The following is a 19,157-nucleotide window of genomic DNA, read 5'->3' as shown; positions in this document are numbered from 1 at the left end:
GAAGAACACGAGATAGAAGCTGGGGGAGCGTTTCCCTGTGGATCTAGCTAGGGAATGGAACCGCAGGGACAGGATCACCGGCATTTCATCGAGCTTTTACTGCTGATCTTCATCATACCCTGGACGGCCATGAATTTCTGGTCCAGCGAGTAGATCCTAGGAGAGAATAGAGAAAGTTTCTAGGATTGTAGCATGGCCTCGGACGACATTGCTGGATCGCTCTTCGCGTTTGAGTATGCCGATATCAAGCTCAATGGAAAGCCAGGATTGAAGAAGACGAAGTATTCACTCACGCCATTCGATCGAACCCTTCCTGTGCCGGTGAGTGGAAAATCTCTCAATTGATCCTTCTTCTTTTGTTGTTACGATTTTTGTTCCAAATTAGTATCATAGAAGAGCTGGGCGTCACGAACCAATACTTCTAACGGAGAAGGAACTCCCATACTGGGCAGCTACCGGGGAATACAGGTAAAACAAAGCTTCCATACAAACTTAGAAGGAATCTCTCTGAAACTCTTTGTTTCTCTCAGGCATCGCATTCCAAGGAAGTATCCTTGTGACTTTACGAGAAAAGGAGATGGCGAAAAGCTTCGAAGAGGGGAGCTCACGAAGCCTGTCCCGAAAGCCGAGCCACCCTGTGCGATGGCTTTCAGGAAACGGGATAATCCACCAAACAGTCTCGTGAGTTTTGCCTTGTTCTTCTTCTTGCGGGCTCAAACATTGCCTCTTCTCGACAGTTTAGAAAACTCTACGAGCGAGGAGATTTGCCGATCCAAGTGGATCACAGCACTGCAAAGATTGCGCTCTTGTGGAAAACGGATGTAAAAAAGCTTGACTATCACCACTACCTTCCCATCTTTTTCGAAGGAATTCGGGAGAAGGAAGACCCATACCGGTTCATTGCCGTCAAGGGGTCCGAAGATCTTCTCAAGGTTCTTAGATGTTTGCTTCATGGCTTTTCTAATCTAACCACCATCGCTTGAACAGACCGGACAAGGTAAAATCCTCGCGTGTGTTCCGCAGCTCATAATTCCGATCAAAACAGCTCTCAACACCAGAGATCCGGGAGTTATCACCATAGCTCTCCAGGTATCGTCATGTTCTTGTGATCTTTCTCTTTCGCAGCTAATTCCTTGTTTGTTTGCTCGCAGTTGCTATGCAAACTCGTCGTATCCGAGGAATTGATCGGCCAGTCCCTCGTCCCATACTACCGCCAGCTCCTCCCGATCCTCAACATCTTCAAAAACAACGTGAAAAACTTGGGAGGCCACATCGACTACGGCCAGCAAAAGAAGAACTGCATGGGCGAACTGGTGGAGAAAACTCTGGAGCTCTTCGAAACGCACGGCGGCGAGGACGCCTTCATCAACATCAAGTACATGGTTCCCACATATGAATCGTGCGTCATGGGATAGAAGATCTCGTTCCCAGAGCTCTCTAAGTAGTAGTCAAGGAGTGATAAAGGTTCCTCCATTTTTGTATCTCTTCTATTCCATTTGTTTCTATGTAGAGCATTTCGTTGTTATTGTAACTTCCATTACAAATCCATAGTTAGCTATGGACTTGGACATGTCATGGAAGTGTCCAGAAACAAGCACTCACTGGAAAACTACAAGCAGCCGAGTGAAAAGTCCACTCCTTGCTGCTGATACTACAGCTCACCAGGTTTTCTACCATGCCTTCCTCGTCAACCAGCACCGCCCACAAAGTGTCGCCACCATCGCAGCAAAACCCGTTCTTCCGTAGTCACCACTTGGCATTTGTTACTCTCGGCCACAAAGCGCCATACTCCCACGGTGTACGTCTGCGGCCGCCACTGAACAGCCAAAGTAGTCCAGGCATTCCACGTCCATAGTTGACCACCGCACTGGATCATCCCTCCCAGTCCCACAAAGCTGGGAATGTCACCTGGTCTGGCCACGGTCGTCTGGTCGCTTAAAGAGTACGACACAATCCAAATGTCAACGTTCTCGTTGTGGTAGAGCGTGTCGACAAAGTGAACTACGGGAGAACCCTTGTAATTGGCGACGGGTTCCCACGTCAACCACTGACCTGCCTCGCCCTTGTCTTCGTAGACCACAAATTCGCCGTCGCCGCTGACGCTGATGATCTGGTCTTGACGTGGCAAGGGCGTCGTGGAGTGCCACCTATATGGAAACACTACCTCATCCCACTTACGGTCAAACCAACAGCCTGCCCGGGCAGTCGGTCGTCGCGCACACGAGCTTTCCGCCGGCTGCCCCAACCAAGCCGGAGGATCTAGGCAGAGAGCAAGATTCGGGCAGCCATGCCCAGCTCCCGTCCCGCGTGTCATACGCGATGAGCTGGCCTGGCAGGGACACGGGGGCAGTCGACGGACAGCGTAGCATTCCACGCCCTGGACACCGCCCGGACTGTTCATGAGCGACGAGAGGGGGAGCCTCTCGAGCACTAACTCCTGGATGAGCCATAGATCGTGCTCATGGTCGAGATAATCTTGGTGCTGGATCATTAACCGCTGCTGAGACTTGTAATGGCCCAAGCGGCCCAGCGACGTTGGAAGATTCAGGAGCTTTGAGCGCCACCAGAGGGCTGGCGGCAATGGATCATTGACGGGTGACAGCTCACAGGTTTGAGGGTTGGAGGGAAAGGGTATATAAAAAGGTTTTTCTCGCTGCAGCGCTCTAGTGACATCCTTCTACAGGAAAACCGAGACGAGATATTCTGGAAATCCTCGATCGGGAGCAAGAAATTCCTCACCTACACGGTCGCATTGCCTCATTGATCGATTAGGATTTTCAGAATTCTGACGAAGCAAGAGATATTTCTGGATTGGGACCAAACTGAGATCCTTCTAGTATATACAAAAGTCTTTCATGTAAGCAGCCAAATCCCGAGTCTGTCCTCCGGTATGGCAAGGAGGCTAAATCCCCTGGTATGGCAAGGAGACCGAGCAGCTAAATCCCGAGTGAAACAAATAAGGAGTACTTGTTTCACTTCCTTCAGTCCTAGGCTTTCACTCTTCATCCAAGCGTCGGGAGAGATCACTCATCAGCCTGGACAGGTGTAAAATGAATTTTTCAGGCGAAGTTTCGTAGCTGAATGTCATATCATATAGATCACACGGCGACTTGGCAGCTCTCGACTCGAGCTTATCAGATTTGTAGCAGGGAGAAGAAGTTCAAGCGTCGCTACGAGACAGCTAAGTTACTATCAAATCACAGCGCTCATTCTATGTAAACAAAGGAACACCAAGTCGATTTGTCAGACGCTGCTTTCATCCGAGCTTGCTCAGATCGCAGGGCCAGTAGAGGGAACCGTTCATATTGGAGACCCACAGGCATGCGCCGGCTTGCTTCTCGTCCACAATCAGCTCCAGTATCGCTGGGAACATGGCAAAGAGAACGAAAAACGTGACAAACATTGAAAGGAAAGATAAGTTACCTTGGATTATCTTTTCCATTGGTATGAATCCACCAGTCGCAGCGATCATCTCCTTGGGGACAATGTCAGTCATGGGCGTTTCAGTGAACTGAAACATCAGCAATATTTCGTGTCAAGTTCGCTCTATCCTGCCAAGAGAAAGAAAGCAAAATGGATGAACTACAAACCCCGGGACACAGGACGTTTGCTCGAATTCCTTCGCTCTGTAGTTCCACGAGCGACCTTGTGAACTGTACCAGTCCACCTTTGATCGTCCAAAAGAAGAAAAGAAAGAAACACAACTTAACAAAGGGACCTGGAGAAAAAGAAACGACCATTACCTTTGGATGCAGCGTAGATCGGATACAAAGGGACAGGAAAGAGTCCCGCAGCCGAAGCAAGATTGACAATGGCTCCTCCGGGACTGTCCTGGGACCTCATAGCTTGGATCTGTTCAAACGATCCAGAGATGGTTACATTAAGTACCTTAAGTTGTATTGGAAATCTCTTCGAGGATTGAGACTTACTGCTTGGATCGTGCATTCAATGGCTGCCATGAGGTTCACGCTCAAGACCTTGCGCCATTTCGCATCACTCACGAAGTCGCCCTGCTCGGAGATCCCCGCACAGTTGACGCACGCGTCCAGCCTCGCGAAGGTTGCGTTGTGCTCCTTGAACGCCTTTGCGACTTGGGCTGGGATAGAACAGGAGAAATTAAACATCATACAAAAAGTCATGCCGACGATCCCTCACCTGGATCGCAGACATCGCACTCGACGAAAATGGCAGAGGGAGGGTTCATCAGCTTCTGCTGCTCCTCTCTCACCAAGCTCAGCGTTCGCAGCCCATTCTCACGTGACAGATCCACAATTGTGATGCTGGCACCGAGTCTCGCAAGGTCCAGCGCCAGCGCCCTCCCTGGAAGAGCCACAAACACGAAGTAAACGCTTCGATCGAGTCGATCTAAAATCTTTCCAGCCAAGAAATTCTTTTCTTCAACAAGAGATGTACCAATGCCGGATCCAGCGCCAGTGATGAGGACGCAGGAGCCATCTCCAACCTTCATCTCCGCTCTTCGCAATAACCTAGAGTCTTGTAATTCAAAAGTGACTCAGATTTCATTCGTAGCATATTCGTATTAAGGGTCTTTTGCCTCATGTTTATCTAATCCAACGGTTAGGACGGACTGTGATCAACGGTATATTTTCATCGCCTTCATCTCTGGTAGTAAGAGCCGTGCTGGTCAAGGACATTCACCATCTCAGAGATTTTCCAGTCCTTGATTCATGGGCATCACAGCAGGCTTTTGTTACGTTTGGGACAATCTCTGCGGCAAAACCTTCCAGTGGATCGCCAAGAACTCCCGTGAACGCTAGGACAACAAAAAATGCCGGTGAGCACTGAATTACTGATAGTGGAACAGGAAACTAGATGAATCGGGAGTAGAAAATGGAGCCAACGAAGTAGAAAGTGAAGCCAACGATGGCAAGGTTGGAGAAGGGACCAAAAAAAAAAAGAGGAGGTCACCTCCACGCGATAGAGGGAGGACTAATTGGTCATGGAAATGACCACTTATAATGCTGCTGGAATGGAAGTCCAAAGAAACAAATGGTTCCTGGCTCTAGCCTCTACAAATGAGTTGAATCCATTATAAGCTCTCTAGGCTTGTCCTCTTTGCCATCCTCCGTCTTTGAGGAGCCCGCCGCCTCCATGCCTTCTTGATGTCCTGGGGTAGAGCGCCGCACGGGCGATGCTCGGTCCGATCTCCGGGAGTGGGAGAAAATTCATGACAAGATTAAGCTGAGAGATCGTTTCAACAATTAGATTATACATTCATTCCCTGGTAAGCAACGCATACATGGCCGGAGATTCGGTCTGTCGCCACTGTTCCCACTGCTCATGAGGCCAGTCAGGGTCATCTTCGTTCATCGCGCTGACGACACTCATATGGTGATTCCTGCCCCGAGGCTCTTCCTTTTCAGTGATCCAATACGCCTCTTGGATCCTTAGCAGCTGCTTGTATGGTGTGGGCGCGTCTGGGTAATCTAGCCACATCAAAAACACACTTAAAAAACACACGCAAACAAATTGAACAAAGAGCTGCTCACTTGCCTTGTGGGGATTCACGGCAATATCTCCACTCGGGGTGCATCAAGACGAAATACCGTGCAGCAATTTCACTCTGTCGCATAGTATACTCCACAGCCGACGGCGGGGGTGGCGGACTTGTATCCAGCCTTCGACACACCTCCTCCTTTAGAGGCCTCTCATAGATCTCGCCTGTTGTGGTGCCCTTGCAGCAACTGAAGCTGCAATCAACGCCATCTCGCAAATCCGCATCTGTTGAGATTCTGGTCAGTTAGCAGCAAAAGTTTGGATAGGAAAGATTACTCACAGGTAACATGCGATGCAAAGCATACTTCAATTGGAGAGCGCAGCAGCCACAGCCTAGCATGCTGCACTAGGAGTCTCACGTTCTCCTGGTGACTAAGGAATGGGTGCGGTCGGCATAACTTGCAAAGGAGAGTTTCCCTCTTGGTATCTCTATCAACTCCATGAAGACAATGGAGGAGGTCTGCCATTTCCTGGCGTGTCAACACAAAATCCACCAATTCAGAATGATCTGCAGGCGAAACCTAGTCTTACCTGGGAAGTCAAAGGAGGGAACACAAAATCCGTGAATTGAGAATTATCAGCAAGCTCTCGGTAAAATCCTGGTCTCTTAAGGAATTTGAGGTTGTTGGGAACATTTCCTAACTCGGGTGGGACATAAAATGCTTCCGAGTTTGCCAAAGCCTGGATGCGATTTTGGCCTGGAAGAAGAAAGAGTTACTTGAGATGAATTTATGTAATGTATCTACCTGTTTGGAGCCAATGTTGAGCTGCATCTAGGGAACCTTTATAAAGTAAATCCACAACTTTGGTGACTTGATCCGCTTCATCATTATCCAAGCCAAGGTTGAGTTGCACATCGCGTTGCTAGGGAATAATGATTTAATAAACAGGGTAAGAATAAATAAAACTCTTACCAATTTTCCAATGTAGAGCAGCAAAAGAATGGAGTAGAGATCATCAGAAAGCTCAGCATACAAATAATTTCTGTAAAAGATGTCTCTGAAACCACCAATAGCTTTACCAACATCTAACACCTCTCGCATTGGGAATGTTATGGGATGGCCCAACGCCTCTTCTATTCTTACTTCTGAGCTCCACAGATCCAATGCATCTTCCATCTCTGCTAAACAAAACCCTAAACAAAAGGGCAATCCTCCATTTATAGTTCACTAGGTTTTCCCATGTGGCACCTTTTATGTGCCAGGTGTTCATATTGCTGACTTTACTAACTGAGTCTGGGTCTCGACCACAAATCCCAAATGAGGTGCTCGAGAAGGCTTTCTTCTTGGAAGTGATGTGCCTGGAGCTGGACGCGGCAACTACGGCCTCAAGGAATCGGTGCTGGTAACTTTGAGCTGGTCGCCGCCGAAATCGTGGGCAGCCGCCAGAGCCACATCTCGGGCGGCCTCACCGTCAAGCGCGAGCTCCTGGATCAGCTGGCCGAGGTGAAGACCGTGAAGAAATCCAAGGTTCTTGCCGAGTTCATCAACAAGACCAATCCCGTGGAGATCAAGTGGCTGCTGATGATCATCAAGCTGAGCGAGAAGACGGTGTTCGAGGAGTTCCACCCCGACGCCGACGAGCTGAAGCTGGTTTGCGAGAAGCCGGTGCGATTCAGGCGCCAGGACGTCGAGGCTGGCAAGGCAGTGAGGCCGCAGCTCGCGTCCAGAGTGAAGAACGCCGAAGAAGGATGAGGGGGAATGCTTACCGAGTGTAAGTTCGATGGCGATCGGTGCCAGGTCCGGTGTGGAACCGGGTGACAAACAAGTTTGGGGACAATGGCGTCGAGCAGCTTCGACATTCTCTACGTGGACGATTGCAGCGTGATTCGCCAGCCTCTCTGCGAGTGACAGAAGCTGCTCGGGCAAAGGGTGACGACTGTTCTCGAGCTGCTCCAGCCGGATCGGAGGAACTGCAGCGGCCAGCTCGGTTGATCATTCCGCAGTCTGCTGTCCACGTCGAGAAGTTCTTCCTGATGACCGTGGACAGCCGGGAGGTCGTCAAGGACTTTGAAGAAACTGATGAAGCTCAAGCCCGACTACGTGAAGGAGAGCGTGTTGATCATTGGTGCCTACCAACTCGTTTTGCAAGGTTGGCACGGGGCTCAATGAGGGGTGCCAAGTTTTGGTTGACAAGCTCAGGAAAGTATGGCAAGAACACCAAGCTTCCGAGTTACTACGTGGTGAAGAACAACGCCAAGAGCGGCCGGACGTGTGGATCGAGCAGCTGGGCAAATCTGTGCTCCTGGAGGCACATCCACTACGGGCAGCAAAATCTCTTTAGTTAGTGTCCAGCTGTATTTGTTAACATTTGCGCAGCCAGAAGTCTAGCGAGTGACGTTCGCAACAGGGAACATGCTGTCTACACTGTCCGTCTGCATCCTATCAAACGGTTGCAACGGATCTAACACCGAGGCAGACACCATCATCTCCTGCAGCAAGCCAAAGATATCATGCCCCAAGAGCTGCTTGAATGCTCCAAGCCCATTTGCTTTCAAGATGACTTGGTTCCCCCGAGGCAGATCAAGCCAAGACTTCCAAGACTCAAACAGTCTCGGGTTCTTGTCTCGCTGCTTCTCCCATAATTTCCGTTTTGAGCCTCCTGTTTTTGCTTGGGCCTCGCTCTCCAGCACGGCCTCAAGCACCTTGCTCTTCGTTTGTCCACGCACAGCTTGCTCCACACGGTGAGGATCCACCAAAGTCACCTTGTCACCATCCCCGAGTACGTTCATGTGAAGGCTCAGAAATGGGCCGGTGTTGGGCAGCCCGCAAAAGGCAGGAGACTCCTTGGCCAGATCAATGAGGCCATAGTCTGAATCTTTGGCCTTCACCTGATTGTGCACCTTCACAGTCCCCTCCGCATCAGCAATGAAATGGTCAACACCCCACGTATTGTCGTCAGCTACTATGGCACATCTTCTTTCAGAAGCCGCCCGCAAGTCTTGCTGCGACAACTCGTCGCTCTTCTTGTGAATCTTGTGGAACGAGGTTATGCAAAGCTTAGAAGCCGCTACTTGTTGCACCTCGTTGGTCAGGAACTTGATCCCATTCCCGTCAACCTTCTGCTTCTTCTGACATCTGGCCTCGTACTGATTGTCCTGCTCACGAGCAAGCCGCAACAATGACTTTCCCACAAGTTCCTCCACGAACTCATCGACTGTGCACCAGCTCCTCCTGGCTTTCATGCTCGCCTTGTCAAGAGCTCGCAGCATGATAATCCTGGCTACAAGCTCGCCTCTGTAGCCCTTGGACACCCATCCACTCTTGAGAGCCATTGCGAGCGGGAAGTAAAGCTCCCTGTTCCTTTGCCGCCTGTCCAACTCTCGCATAATATCTGCTGCAGCGCCTGCAAGAATTGGTTCCATAGGCCAGCCTGCCCACAGGCACTCCCGAGTCTCGTTCACTTTGATTACTGTCATCAAATAGCTTGCCACCAGTGTGGAAACCACAGCACAGTGTGGATCAATATGGATGGCGCACCTTGAACCCACCACAGCTAGTGCCGCCTCCTCTTTGAGGCGGCTATCTTGTGAACTGGGGGAGAGAGCATACTTGGACCAGCCTCCTCTTCCACCCAGTAGCTTGTCACGGGCGAGGTTGAAAACATTCGTCAGGGCCCTAGCGCTTGAATATCGCTCCAGGCCACCCCTGAACGTCGACCACCACAGGGGTCTACCGTACCTCAGAGGCCAATATTCAGACAAAACGTCATCTTCGGGAATGTCATGCTGCCTGCAGATAGTGTTCCACTCTGCTATGCCATGATCCGCCCAGAAACAGGCCCAGATTGGAGTAGCCAGTCTCAAATTCGTACCCGGCAGACGGTCCGAGGGGTCCATCCATATTTCCCCAGCGAAGTTTCCTATCTTGGCCGTGTCAGCAAAGAGCGCAAGAACCCCGTCACCTTGCCTAAATGCGGAAGTGGCTCGTCGCAGGGGCAAGAATACATTCTTATCAAGCAGCTCCGGTACTAGGATCCTTGCCTCGTCAAAGACGAAGAGTACCTTCAACTTATTGCTGCCTGGTGAAAACCTTTCCAACTTCTCCACCACTGGTTCCATTCGGCGGGCAGCCCGCTCTTCCCAATCTTTCCAGCAGTCCCCGCTGGTGTCGCCTTTGGATTGATAAAGGCCCTCACCAACATACACCGGTAGCAGCTGCTCCACTCTCACTTTGACAGCGTCCCAGAACCGGATGCCTTGCTCTGGATAAGGGGAGCTAGCCTTGCCGTCCTCGTCCGTATCCCCACTTCTATACAGGATCTTGACAAATTTTTCCGGCGTTAGCGATGGAGCCACTATGAGGAACTCTTCCAGTACCGCCTCGAAGTAGGCCAGGCAGAATGCCATGCAAGATAGCTGCCCCTCCTTTTCTGAACTAATAACTGAGTTCACTCTCTCTAGAAACCACGCGGCTATGGGAGAACGTCTGGGATATCCTGTCCCCTGCGCAAATGAGCAATAGACTACCCAAACATCCTCCCTACACAGCTCACAAATGGTCCTCGATTTTCCCCATCCGCTCGACTGGAAAATCGATACGATGCGGCAAAAAGCTGCCTGCTCCAGTGCCTCACTCAGAAGATCGAGCAAACTGGTAACCATCTCCGGACGGCGGAGGTCCATCTCGAACGCACGCGACGCCACACCCCACATGGCCGCTCGTTCTCAAATGCTCCCTGAAAAAAAAAATTTTGTTTTTTCACAATCTCGGAGCCTTATACCCTACTGCGTGAATTAAAGGATTCCAGCTTATAAAGACATTCCGTGGAACTGACTTGGCAGGGACGACCGCTGCAGTGCTAGAAAGTGGCCGCTTACAATGGAATCTCCATGAAGGACTCCAAACGGATAGAGAAAAGAAATTCATCAAGAGTCTGGTTGTTCTATCTTAAACTTCCAAATGCAGTGCATCGTAAACTCTGGACGATCTTTACAGCTGGGAGTATGGCTTCAAAGATATAAGTGATCCCGAAGTTCGAACAAGCTCTCTTGATCAAGATCCCTCCTGCCAGGCTCCAGGCTCCACATGGTCTGGGGCGGGTACGAGAGCACCTTTAGCATCATCCAAGATGAGGGCCAAGGATTCTCTACATTTTTCTCATGCATATTCCCTACAAGGGTATGGTTGGGTATGAATCATGTGTCAGGTCCTCCATTTTTATGTCCTTTCCGTTTTTTCTTGTAGAGCATTTCATTATTACTTGGAAGTGTCCAGAAAAACACACGAAAAAACAGACACTGGAAAACTACAACCAGCCGAATGAAAAGTCCACTCCTTCTTGCCGATACTATAGCTTACCAGGTTTTCCACCATGCCCTCCTCGCTAAGCAATACCGCCCACAAAGTGTCGCCACCATCGCAGCAAAACCCATTTCTCCGTCCCCTAGTCACCACCGGGCACTTGGTCTCCATCACCCATTCGTTACTCTCGGGCACAAAGCGCCACACTCCCACGGTGTACGGCGGCAGCAGCAACAGCACACAGCCAAAGTACTCCTTGTCCGGGCATATCACGTCCATCACAAAGAGCTGACCACCGCAGTAAACCATCGCTCCCACTCCCACAAAGCTGGGAATGTCAACGGGCCACCTTGGTCGAGCCACAGTCGTTGACTGATCGCACAGGGAGTAAGACACAAGCCAGATCTCGATCACTCCGCCGTGAAAATGGGGGATGTTGTAGTAGAGCGTGTCGCCGCCAACCATAAAGTCAACGCCGCGAACGCCATGCCTGTAACCAGCGATCGGTTTCCACGTTGACCACTGACCTGCGTCGTAGACCACAACTTTGCCGTCCCCCAGGGCGTTGACGCTGATGATCTGGTAGCCTCCGCGTGGTCGCGTGGCAAGGGCGTGCATTGGATTTCCCGCCGTGGAGTGCCACCTAAACGGGAACACCACATCATCCCACATACCGGTCAACGGGTTACCTACCACCAGCCTGCCCGGGCAGTCGGTCGTCGCGCACACGAGTCCACCGGCTGCCCCAACCAAGCACGAGGATTCGGGCAGAGAGCAAGATTCGGGCAGCCCTGCCCAGCGCCTGTCCCGCGTGTCATACGCGATGAGCTGGACGGAACCCCTGGCCCTGAGCACCAGCAACGTGGCAGGGACACGGGGGCAGTAGGCGGACAGCGTGGCATTCCACGCCCTGGACACCGCCCGGCCTGTCATGAGCGACGAGAGGGGGAGCCTCTCGAGCACTGATTCCTGGATTTCTCGCGGCAGCCCTAGCCATGGATCGTGCTTACGGTGATCTTGGTGCTGGATCGTTACCCGGGGTGGTCGCGGCTGAGACTTGCAATGGCCCGAGCAGCCCGGTGGCGGTGGAAGATCTGGCGGCGGCAGGGGCTTTGGGCGCCAGCAGAGGGCCGGCGGCGATGGATCGTTGATGGGCGGCGGCTCCGGTCGCTGTGGCTCTTGTCGCGCCGGGCGCCTCCAGACGAGCCGAAGTGGCTCGCGGGCCATGACCCTAAAAACCCTAGCTCAACACGGAGTACCAAAGTTTAAATAGGAAAGTGGAGGGAAAACGTTTCGATCTTTCCTAGGGAGCCGTGAAGGTAAGATCGGCAGAGGCATTCCCGCCTCGTTATGGGTGGCTGATTTTCCAGAATAACCTTCTCTTTTCTTTTCACCCATGTTTTCTTAGAGGTAAACCAACCAGGACTTTTATGCAAAATCTTTTGCTCAATACCACTACTTAGGACTCAAACATACGTTTCGGGTTCGAGTCTTGTCGATAATACTTGTAAATGGAGCTCATGTAAGCTCGAGATGATCTTGGAGAGGTAGCAAAGAGACGACTGTGATCACAGGAACGTTGATGTTAGAGAACCGAAGACTTGTTGACAATCACCTGGGCCACGCAATTGGACATAGAATCAAACACATGTTGTTTTGCGAACGTATGAATCGTGTCACATTATTCATGGGATAAAGAGTGTTTCGTCCTAGCTCTACGCACAAACAAGAGATTGATTTGGACCGAGCGCCAAAGATTCTCTCTTATTCTTTTTTTTTATTATCCGAGAGCGCTCGAGCTACCTAGTCAGATTTTTCTCTTTCTCGGAAGCGTAGCGTGTCTTCCTTCAGTTCCTCCTGGATAAGCAAAGATAAGCGATGCCTTTAGCGCACTTAAAGAAAGATGCCCCTGGTAGTTAACTGCAGTTATGTTAAGCATTGGTTATTAGGGTCTCCTTCCCCTCACGCTCGATCGATCCTTCTCTCTTCGCGATCTGCGATCTGGGAGGAATTCTGGAGCTCTGGGATGGGCGAGGCGGCGGCGGGCGGCGGCGGCGGCTTCTCGGTGGAGCTCACGGGCCCCAGAATCTACAGCTGCTCCAATTGCCGGAGCCACATCGCCGATCACGACGACATCATCTCCAAGGCATTCCAGGTGATCGATCCATCTCATGCCCGAGATCCTATTCTCCTTTCCTTATCCGGATCTCTCGTCCTCCTCCCAACTCCAAATATTTCGCTCCAATCTCGCCGATCCTCCCCATTTTCTCGCTGCCATTGCCTCGATTTGTGTTGATCGAGCTTCTCCACTCCACTCATCCTTGCGAATTTCCAGGGAAGAAACGGTAGAGCTTATCTCTTCTCCCACGTCGTCAACACAAGCGTCGGCCAGAAAGAGGACAGGCATCTCATGACTGGGCTTCACACAGTGGCCGATATTTTCTGCCAACAGTGCCAGGAAATCCTTGGCTGGAAGTACGAGCGCGCCTACGAGGAATCCCAGAAATACAAGGAGGGCAAATTCATCCTCGAAAAGGCCAAGGTCATGAAGGAAGATTGGTGAGAGATCAACGCAATCGCAGCGATCGATCCACTCCAGCCCACTCCATTTGTGTATAAGCCCACTGCTGCCGCGTGGATTTCCACTCTTCTGTACAAACACACACACACATGATTGAATTTGCTCGGGCACCCGATGCCCACTGTGATTGCTCCTCCCGAGAGCTCGCCGCCGCGATCAGATCGAGCAAACACTCGCGCGACCTCGAGCGCGCCCACTCGAAGATCCTCGCGAGCGCCCACAAGCACGATCGCTACCTCGCCAATCTCCTCATCCAGATGTATGGGCGCTGCGGTGACCTAATCTCGGCGCGGGCGGTGTTCGATTCCATCCACGCACCGAATGTTTTCTCGTGGACGCTCCTCCTGGCCGCCTACGCGGATGCCGGGTATCTTTTGGACGCCGCCGCCGTGTTTGATGCCATGCCCGAGCGCTGCGCCGTGACGTGGAACACGATGCTAGCGGCATATTCCAGATGCCAGGGTACACGCGAGACGGCGGCATTGCTCGCGAATATGCCCGAGCCGGATGTTGTCTCTTGGACTACTTTGCTCACAGCATATGCCAGTGTTGGGCATTTTGAGCAGGTGAAAAGAGTGTTTGATAGAATGCCGTGTTGGAACTCGCAGTCGTGGAATGTTATGATTGGAGCATGCGTTAAGAGCGAGAATCGTGACGCTGCTGAAAGAATATTTTGCGAGATGCCTTTTCCAGATATCGTCTCGTGGAACCACCTTCTATTTGCGAATGCCCAGAATGGGCATTTTGACAAAACAAAGGACGTGTTTAAAACTATGCCATTGCATGACATTGCTTCTTGGACAACAATGGCAGGCATGTATTTTCAGCACGCCAACTTTGTAGAATCTAAAGAAGTCTTAGACGAGATGCCAGAATGGAACATTGTTGTGTGGAACTCTTTCTTTGCAGCAAATGCCAAAACCAGGCATTGTGAAAGTATAAAGAGGCTATTTGATTCATTGCCAGAGCGTGACATCTTCTCTTGGAATTCGATGCTTGCAGCGTACGCGCAGACCTCACAGCCCCGGCATGCTCGCGAGATCTTCGAATCCATGCCCGAGCATGACACGATCTCTTGGAACACGATGATCGCCGCCTACAGCCACCATCACTCCCACCTCGAGGATGCCCGCAGCCTCTTCGATCAAATGCCGGCGTGGGACATCGTCTCCTGGAACTCGATGATCGCAGCCTACGCTCGCAATGGGCGAGGCGACGAAGCCCTCAGCTTCTTCGCGGGAATCGATCACCCGGGAGCTCGCAGCGAGGCCACATTCGTGAGCGCGCTGGACGCCTGCTCTGATCTTACAGCGCTAGGCAGCGGCGCCGCCATCCATGCCCAGATCGCTGGCGGCGCTGGATCCAATTCCACGCCTCTGGCCAACGCGCTCATCCACATGTATGGCAAATGCGGCAGCCTCGATCGCGCAATTGCGGTCTTCCAGAAGATGTGGCGCCACAACGAGATCTCGTGGAGCTCCATGATCTCGGCGCTGGATCAAAACGGGGAATCCGCGAGGGCGGTGGCGATGCTGCCGATCATCAGCCTCGAGGGCGGGCTGGCCAACGAGATCACCTTCACGGCCATCCTCACGGCGTGCTCTCATCTCGGGATGATCGAGCCGGCCTTCCAGTGCTTCGTGTCGCTAGGGCAAGATTATGGCGTGGAGCACAGAATGGAGCACTACTCTTGCATCGTGGACCTCCTTGGACGGTCGGGATGGCTACCCGAGGCCGAGGAGCTCATCCTAGCCATGCCGTACGAGCCGGATCCCATGACCGTGGCCAGCCTGCTCGGCGCCTGCAAGCTCCAGGGAGACGCTCAATGTGGCGGGAGGGCTGTACGGCGGCACCACAAACACATGGCAAGCTCTGGACCGTTGGTGCTGGCTAGTGAGCTGGCAATTGACGTGTCTCCACGTAATTGTACACGGTGTACAGCTTAGGGAATTAGGGTTCTTAAAGTCAAAAGTCTCCTTGCGCGGGAGCTCTCTAGGGCAGGGTCATCGCCATCGATCGATCGGCAGAGCGGCATTCTTGGCGGCAGCGCGTTGATCTTTCAGGTACACTTGATTCTTTTAGGCTCCTTTCAGAGCGTTGTGTACAAACAGTTTGTGCTGGAGAAGGAAGTGAAAATAGAGGGCCAGCATTGAGAGAAAGAGAGAGGAGCGGCCAGTGATATCCGCGAGGAAATCTGGATGAGAAGCTTAGATCAAGGTAGAGGATTTACGAAATACCGTGTTATTTTTCCTGAAACCTTTTAATGGTTTTTTAGGAGGCAACTTCTATGCCGAGAAGACAGTGCGGGTGTTCTTGCAAAGGTACCCAAACTCTTCCTTATGATTGATTCCTTTGTACGCAGCAAATTTACCGGTTTTGGGATTGTTTCCTGGCATGTTTCCTGTCGTGCTTGCCTCTTCAACCCATAGTTCTTCGTGCTTGAAACACTATCGTTGCGTTTAAGATGTGAAGTACAAAATTAGCAGAGTTTCTGATCGATGGACTGTGTGATCAAACTCAAGTGACTTGCGTGTCGTTTATATGCTTCTCTCTGTTGTGTCTTAGTCGGGTAAATCACCATAGGATAAAGGGTAAAAACCACGTGCACTACAAAATGTGGGATCATGGCAAAAAACTAAATATTACAGTGGTATGTCATATAGTATATCGATCTTTCTTAACAATTTTTTTTTTCCAACTTTGCATCACTTCGTTAGATGGTCTTCAGGCGATGGCTGTTGGAGTTGTTCCGGGCCAGAACTGTTGCAAATGCTGTTGCTGCTGCTGCTGCTGCTGATGGTTTTCTTCCTCGTCATCGACGTCCAAGCTCCTGGTGCTTGATCCCTTGAGGACAATCGGTGCGTGATTGTTATTGCTGTTATTTCCCTGGCTCACTCCTGTCGATACAGAAACAAGGGGCGGTGGGGAGGAGGTGCCACAAAAGTCCTCCTTGCAGGTTCCTCGGTAGTGGTGAGGAATGTAAGTTCCTGTAGAGCTCTGGATTTCTCCTCCAAGAGCGGAAGTGGCCGACATGGGAACAGGGAACACGACTTGCTCGTAAACCGCAGAGGGATTTTGCTGCTGCTGCTGCTGCTGCTGTTGCAACGATGCCACGCACTTCGAGAGCTGCATCTGTACGTTCATGAGCTCGCCTTGTAAGCTGGCCACCTGAGCGACGACAACAAGAACAATCGGAAAGAAGCCGAAGAAGAACAAAAATATAAAGGGGAAGGGGAGTATGGGAAAAAGAAAGACCGTCACACAAAGAGAGCTTCGATTGGGACCTCTTGCTGGACAGAATAGACAAGGTTATTTCACAGTCAGTACAGGTGCAAGTATATCTGCAAGGAAGATATTCGTAACGGAATTGGGAGAGAGAGCAGCAAGAAAATAGAAAGGACAGAATGATTGGTCAAAGATCTCAGCACTCGATCGCAGCTCTCGGGATCAACTCGAGATGAATTTGTTTCGAGATAAGGCAAGGCAAAAAGAAGTTTTGGCTCTACTGGCGGGTCAAGCAGACTTGGACTTCGTGGTGGACAAGTATTGTTCGTGCATTGGGAATTGAAGTGAAGATCACAGATGAAAGAGGAAGCCGAGGAAAAAAGTTGTATGATGGAGAAGGTGATGCAAAGATGGGAAGTGATCGAGATTCTTACCTGGTGCTGGAGAGCAACAATTGTGGCGACACAGCCATAGACAGGATCAGAAAGACGGGCCTGTGCTTCGTAGGAGATCGTCAACACCGCATCGCTCCGCTTGGCTACGGGGATATGATGCAGCAGCTTGGTCACGTTGCTTGCTCCAAAGATTTTGTGCACCGCTGCGAAGCGTGCAGCGCCCTGCTCCGAGTTGAAGTGTGGTGCAAAGATGCAATTGTTGACGCACTTCCTTCGCAGGAACTTGCAAGCACCGCAGGGGGCCCCGTTGCTCATCTTCGAGAGGCCAGACAAAATTCTCAAACTTCGAGGAGAAAGATCAAAGGAAAGTTCGACTGAAGCAAGAAGAATTGGTGGGAGCCAGCTCTGAGCTATCGAGAAAGAGGAAGAAGCAAGAAGATGTCTAGTGCGATGACGGGCGATCCTGCTGCTCGTTGAGAATTGTCCGCTGAAGGCCCATTCCCCGTGCGGCAAATACGTGCAGGTAAGCTTTGCTGTACCTCCTAAACTGTGCTAACCATCCACACATGTTTATCTCTCTCGGACCCGTCCTCTTTCACGTAGATGGAATTACAAACGAGGAAAGGAGCTGGAGCAAAAAAAAAAAGAAATCGCTTGCCGCTTTTTACGTTTGACTGCTACGAATGCATCGATCGACGCGCATGGTGAGTCATTTGCTGATCTTGCGAAGGTGGACTGACTCACTGATGATCTCTAGCTTTTGAGGGAGCGGTGGACACACCGACACAACACTAGACGGACGTGCTTGAGCTCTTCTCTTTGGGGGAAGTAATGAGAAGAGTCTCCTGCTTAAATGAGGGGATTTATCAAAGGGCTGTTGCTTCTGGTACCGATGCTGGCTCGTGTAAGTTACTGTTATTCCCTGTGCTTTGGTCTCTGATGAGAGGGAGTTTTTCTAGCAGTTAAAAACCATGAGGAGCAAGCGACTGGAAATCAGGACTGGAGACTGGATGGTTTAAGCGGAAAAATAAAAAAGAGGAGGATGAAAAAAAAGGTGAAGGAACCACAACAACAACAACAACAGGAAAGGCTTAAGGTACTTTTTGTTTCCGCTTTGCTTTATGTGACGTGGGGGGAGGCATGCGTAGCTTGCACGCTATTCAGATGATGGCTGCCGGGAACGAATATCCTCGACTCGCTCGAGCTGCGAGAAGAGGTGAGTTTTCGTTTTTCCAAGCTTTAGCTGGTGGTTTTTTGGTTTTCATGGTTTTTGTTTCTACGCATAATGCGCAGATTTCTGAAAAAACGGCCCTCGCTTTGGAATGAGGCCTTTGAATCTTCTCTGCGTCGCACGCAGCGCGCACACAGATGGCAAAAGAGGGAAAGATTTTTATATAAAGTCGACAAGCGCGCTTGCAAGCGAGATAAAAAAAAAGAGGAAGGAGAAGGCAGAAAAACAAAGAAAAAGAGTGAGTGAGTGAAGCACGCACTCTTGCTTATCTCACTCTGTTGTGGCCCGTTATATGGCAAAGGTGTCAGGGAAAACTTATCCAAGGATTAAAAACCATGGAAGAAGAAACAAAGCGAGAGAGAGAGAGAGAGAGAGAGGAAAATTAAAAAAGCAAAGGAGATGGGCGGGATGGGAATCGAACGCGCGACGTGGTGCGTGGATTCACGTGGAAGTGGTGAAGCTTGCCGGTGCTCAGGAAACGTGGCGGGTGTTGCGGGCAAAGAAAGCGTCAAACAAAACAAAGGGGCAGTGCATTATAACTTGTGCTCTGTCGGAATAATCGACCATCTCTCATTCATCGCTGCTCATCTCATCTCGGGCCGTTATGCTGGTGGAAGGAAAAAAAGAAATTTTTTTGCTCCTCCCACGAACTTTTTTCCGGGAAATTTTTTGGTGGGAATCATTCGATGCTTGGCCCATACACGAGCCACCGATTTGCCGAATTCGTTTGTTGGCTACCTGTTGGGATTGAATCATTGAGATTCCAATGTGTCGCTGGGGAGCAAACAAGGAAGCCCAAGAACCCTAAAATGGTTAGGAGGGGTGCTTTGAAAGGTTGGTAGATGGAAGAGGAACAGCACTCTTGGATTTGCACAACAAGAAAATGGAGGTGTATCAGCGTTGTTTCTCGCTGATCTCGACACACGCAATATTGACACAGCAAATGCGTCTTGCATGGCGTGTGA

The 19,157-nt window shown here is 50.9% G+C and overlaps 6 protein-coding genes and 1 long non-coding RNA gene across 7 annotated transcripts; 4 read left to right on the top strand and 3 right to left on the bottom strand.

The window, feature by feature from the left end:
• Window positions 1-192: 192 nt before the first annotated feature.
• LOC9642861 (parkin coregulated gene protein homolog) lies at window positions 193-1,415 on the top strand. Its single transcript, XM_002973942.2, has 6 exons — window positions 193-321; window positions 386-468; window positions 531-681; window positions 738-932; window positions 988-1,089; window positions 1,152-1,415. The coding sequence occupies exons 1-6, from the start codon at window positions 193-195 to the stop codon at window positions 1,413-1,415; spliced, it is 924 nt and encodes a 307-aa protein (XP_002973988.2).
• Window positions 1,416-3,068: 1,653 nt separating this feature from the next.
• On the bottom strand, window positions 3,069-4,502 carry LOC9656355 (15-hydroxyprostaglandin dehydrogenase [NAD(+)]). The gene is made up of 7 exons (XM_024678897.1): window positions 4,414-4,502; window positions 4,156-4,320; window positions 3,930-4,096; window positions 3,744-3,852; window positions 3,591-3,667; window positions 3,424-3,511; window positions 3,069-3,363 (listed from the first exon to the last, which is right to left on the bottom strand). The coding sequence occupies exons 1-7, from the start codon at window positions 4,466-4,468 to the stop codon at window positions 3,257-3,259; spliced, it is 768 nt and encodes a 255-aa protein (XP_024534665.1). The 5' UTR covers window positions 4,469-4,502; the 3' UTR covers window positions 3,069-3,256.
• A 6,208-nt stretch (window positions 4,503-10,710) lies between these two features.
• LOC9656354 lies at window positions 10,711-11,987 on the bottom strand. Its single transcript, XM_002973749.2, has one exon. It carries the CDS (start codon window positions 11,985-11,987, stop codon window positions 10,716-10,718), a length of 1,272 nt encoding a protein of 423 aa, XP_002973795.1. The 3' UTR covers window positions 10,711-10,715.
• Window positions 11,988-12,541: 554 nt separating this feature from the next.
• On the top strand, window positions 12,542-13,430 carry LOC9656353 (protein yippee-like At4g27745). Its single transcript, XM_002973940.2, has 2 exons — window positions 12,542-12,915; window positions 13,096-13,430. Exons 1-2 carry the CDS (start codon window positions 12,664-12,666, stop codon window positions 13,321-13,323), a joined length of 480 nt encoding a protein of 159 aa, XP_002973986.2. The 5' UTR covers window positions 12,542-12,663; the 3' UTR covers window positions 13,324-13,430.
• Window positions 13,431-15,287, top strand: LOC112347682 (pentatricopeptide repeat-containing protein At4g02750-like). Its single transcript, XM_024678999.1, has one exon. The coding sequence runs from the start codon at window positions 13,431-13,433 to the stop codon at window positions 15,285-15,287; it is 1,857 nt and encodes a 618-aa protein (XP_024534767.1).
• Window positions 15,288-15,966: 679 nt separating this feature from the next.
• On the bottom strand, window positions 15,967-17,664 carry LOC9642855 (LOB domain-containing protein 20). The gene is made up of 3 exons (XM_002973748.2): window positions 17,659-17,664; window positions 17,001-17,513; window positions 15,967-16,509 (listed from the first exon to the last, which is right to left on the bottom strand). Exons 1-3 carry the CDS (start codon window positions 17,662-17,664, stop codon window positions 16,066-16,068), a joined length of 963 nt encoding a protein of 320 aa, XP_002973794.2. The 3' UTR covers window positions 15,967-16,065.
• Window positions 17,665-18,039: 375 nt separating this feature from the next.
• Window positions 18,040-18,528, top strand: LOC112347678. Its single transcript, XR_002992845.1, has 2 exons — window positions 18,040-18,177; window positions 18,255-18,528. It is a non-coding gene; the product is annotated as an uncharacterized LOC112347678 (long non-coding RNA).
• The last annotated feature ends 629 nt before the right edge of the window (window positions 18,529-19,157 follow it).

The sequence above is a fragment of the Selaginella moellendorffii genome, unplaced genomic scaffold, assembly GCF_000143415.4.
Source record: "Selaginella moellendorffii unplaced genomic scaffold, v1.0 SELMOscaffold_23, whole genome shotgun sequence".
Classification (NCBI taxonomy): Eukaryota; Viridiplantae; Streptophyta; class Lycopodiopsida; order Selaginellales; family Selaginellaceae; genus Selaginella; species Selaginella moellendorffii.
The sequence above is the reverse complement of the archived record's forward strand: the minus strand, read 5'-3'. Positions and strand labels throughout refer to the sequence as shown.

Excerpts from the sequence above, each read along its gene's own strand:
- LOC9656355 (XM_024678897.1), bottom strand. The coding sequence starts at position 4,468 with ATGAAGGTTGGAGATGGCTCCTGCGTCCTCATCACTGGCGCTGGATCC. Across the intron at positions 4,321-4,413 it reads TGGCGCTGGATCCGGCATTG|GGAGGGCGCTGGCGCTGGAC; the intron begins GTACATCTCTTG and ends TGGCTCTTCCAG. Across the intron at positions 4,097-4,155 it reads GTGCGATGTCTGCGATCCAG|CCCAAGTCGCAAAGGCGTTC; the intron begins GTGAGGGATCGT and ends GTTCTATCCCAG.
- LOC9656353 (XM_002973940.2), top strand. The coding sequence starts at position 12,664 with ATGCCCCTGGTAGTTAACTGCAGTTATGTTAAGCATTGGTTATTAGGG. Across the intron at positions 12,916-13,095 it reads TCATCTCCAAGGCATTCCAG|GGAAGAAACGGTAGAGCTTA; the intron begins GTGATCGATCCA and ends GCGAATTTCCAG.
- LOC9656354 (XM_002973749.2), bottom strand. The coding sequence starts at position 11,987 with ATGGCCCGCGAGCCACTTCGGCTCGTCTGGAGGCGCCCGGCGCGACAA.
- LOC112347682 (XM_024678999.1), top strand. The coding sequence starts at position 13,431 with ATGATTGAATTTGCTCGGGCACCCGATGCCCACTGTGATTGCTCCTCC.
- LOC9642861 (XM_002973942.2), top strand. The coding sequence starts at position 193 with ATGGCCTCGGACGACATTGCTGGATCGCTCTTCGCGTTTGAGTATGCC. Across the intron at positions 322-385 it reads ATCGAACCCTTCCTGTGCCG|TATCATAGAAGAGCTGGGCG; the intron begins GTGAGTGGAAAA and ends GTTCCAAATTAG. Across the intron at positions 1,090-1,151 it reads TTATCACCATAGCTCTCCAG|TTGCTATGCAAACTCGTCGT; the intron begins GTATCGTCATGT and ends GTTTGCTCGCAG.
- LOC9642855 (XM_002973748.2), bottom strand. Across the intron at positions 16,510-17,000 it reads TTGTTGCTCTCCAGCACCAG|GTGGCCAGCTTACAAGGCGA; the intron begins GTAAGAATCTCG and ends GTCGTCGCTCAG.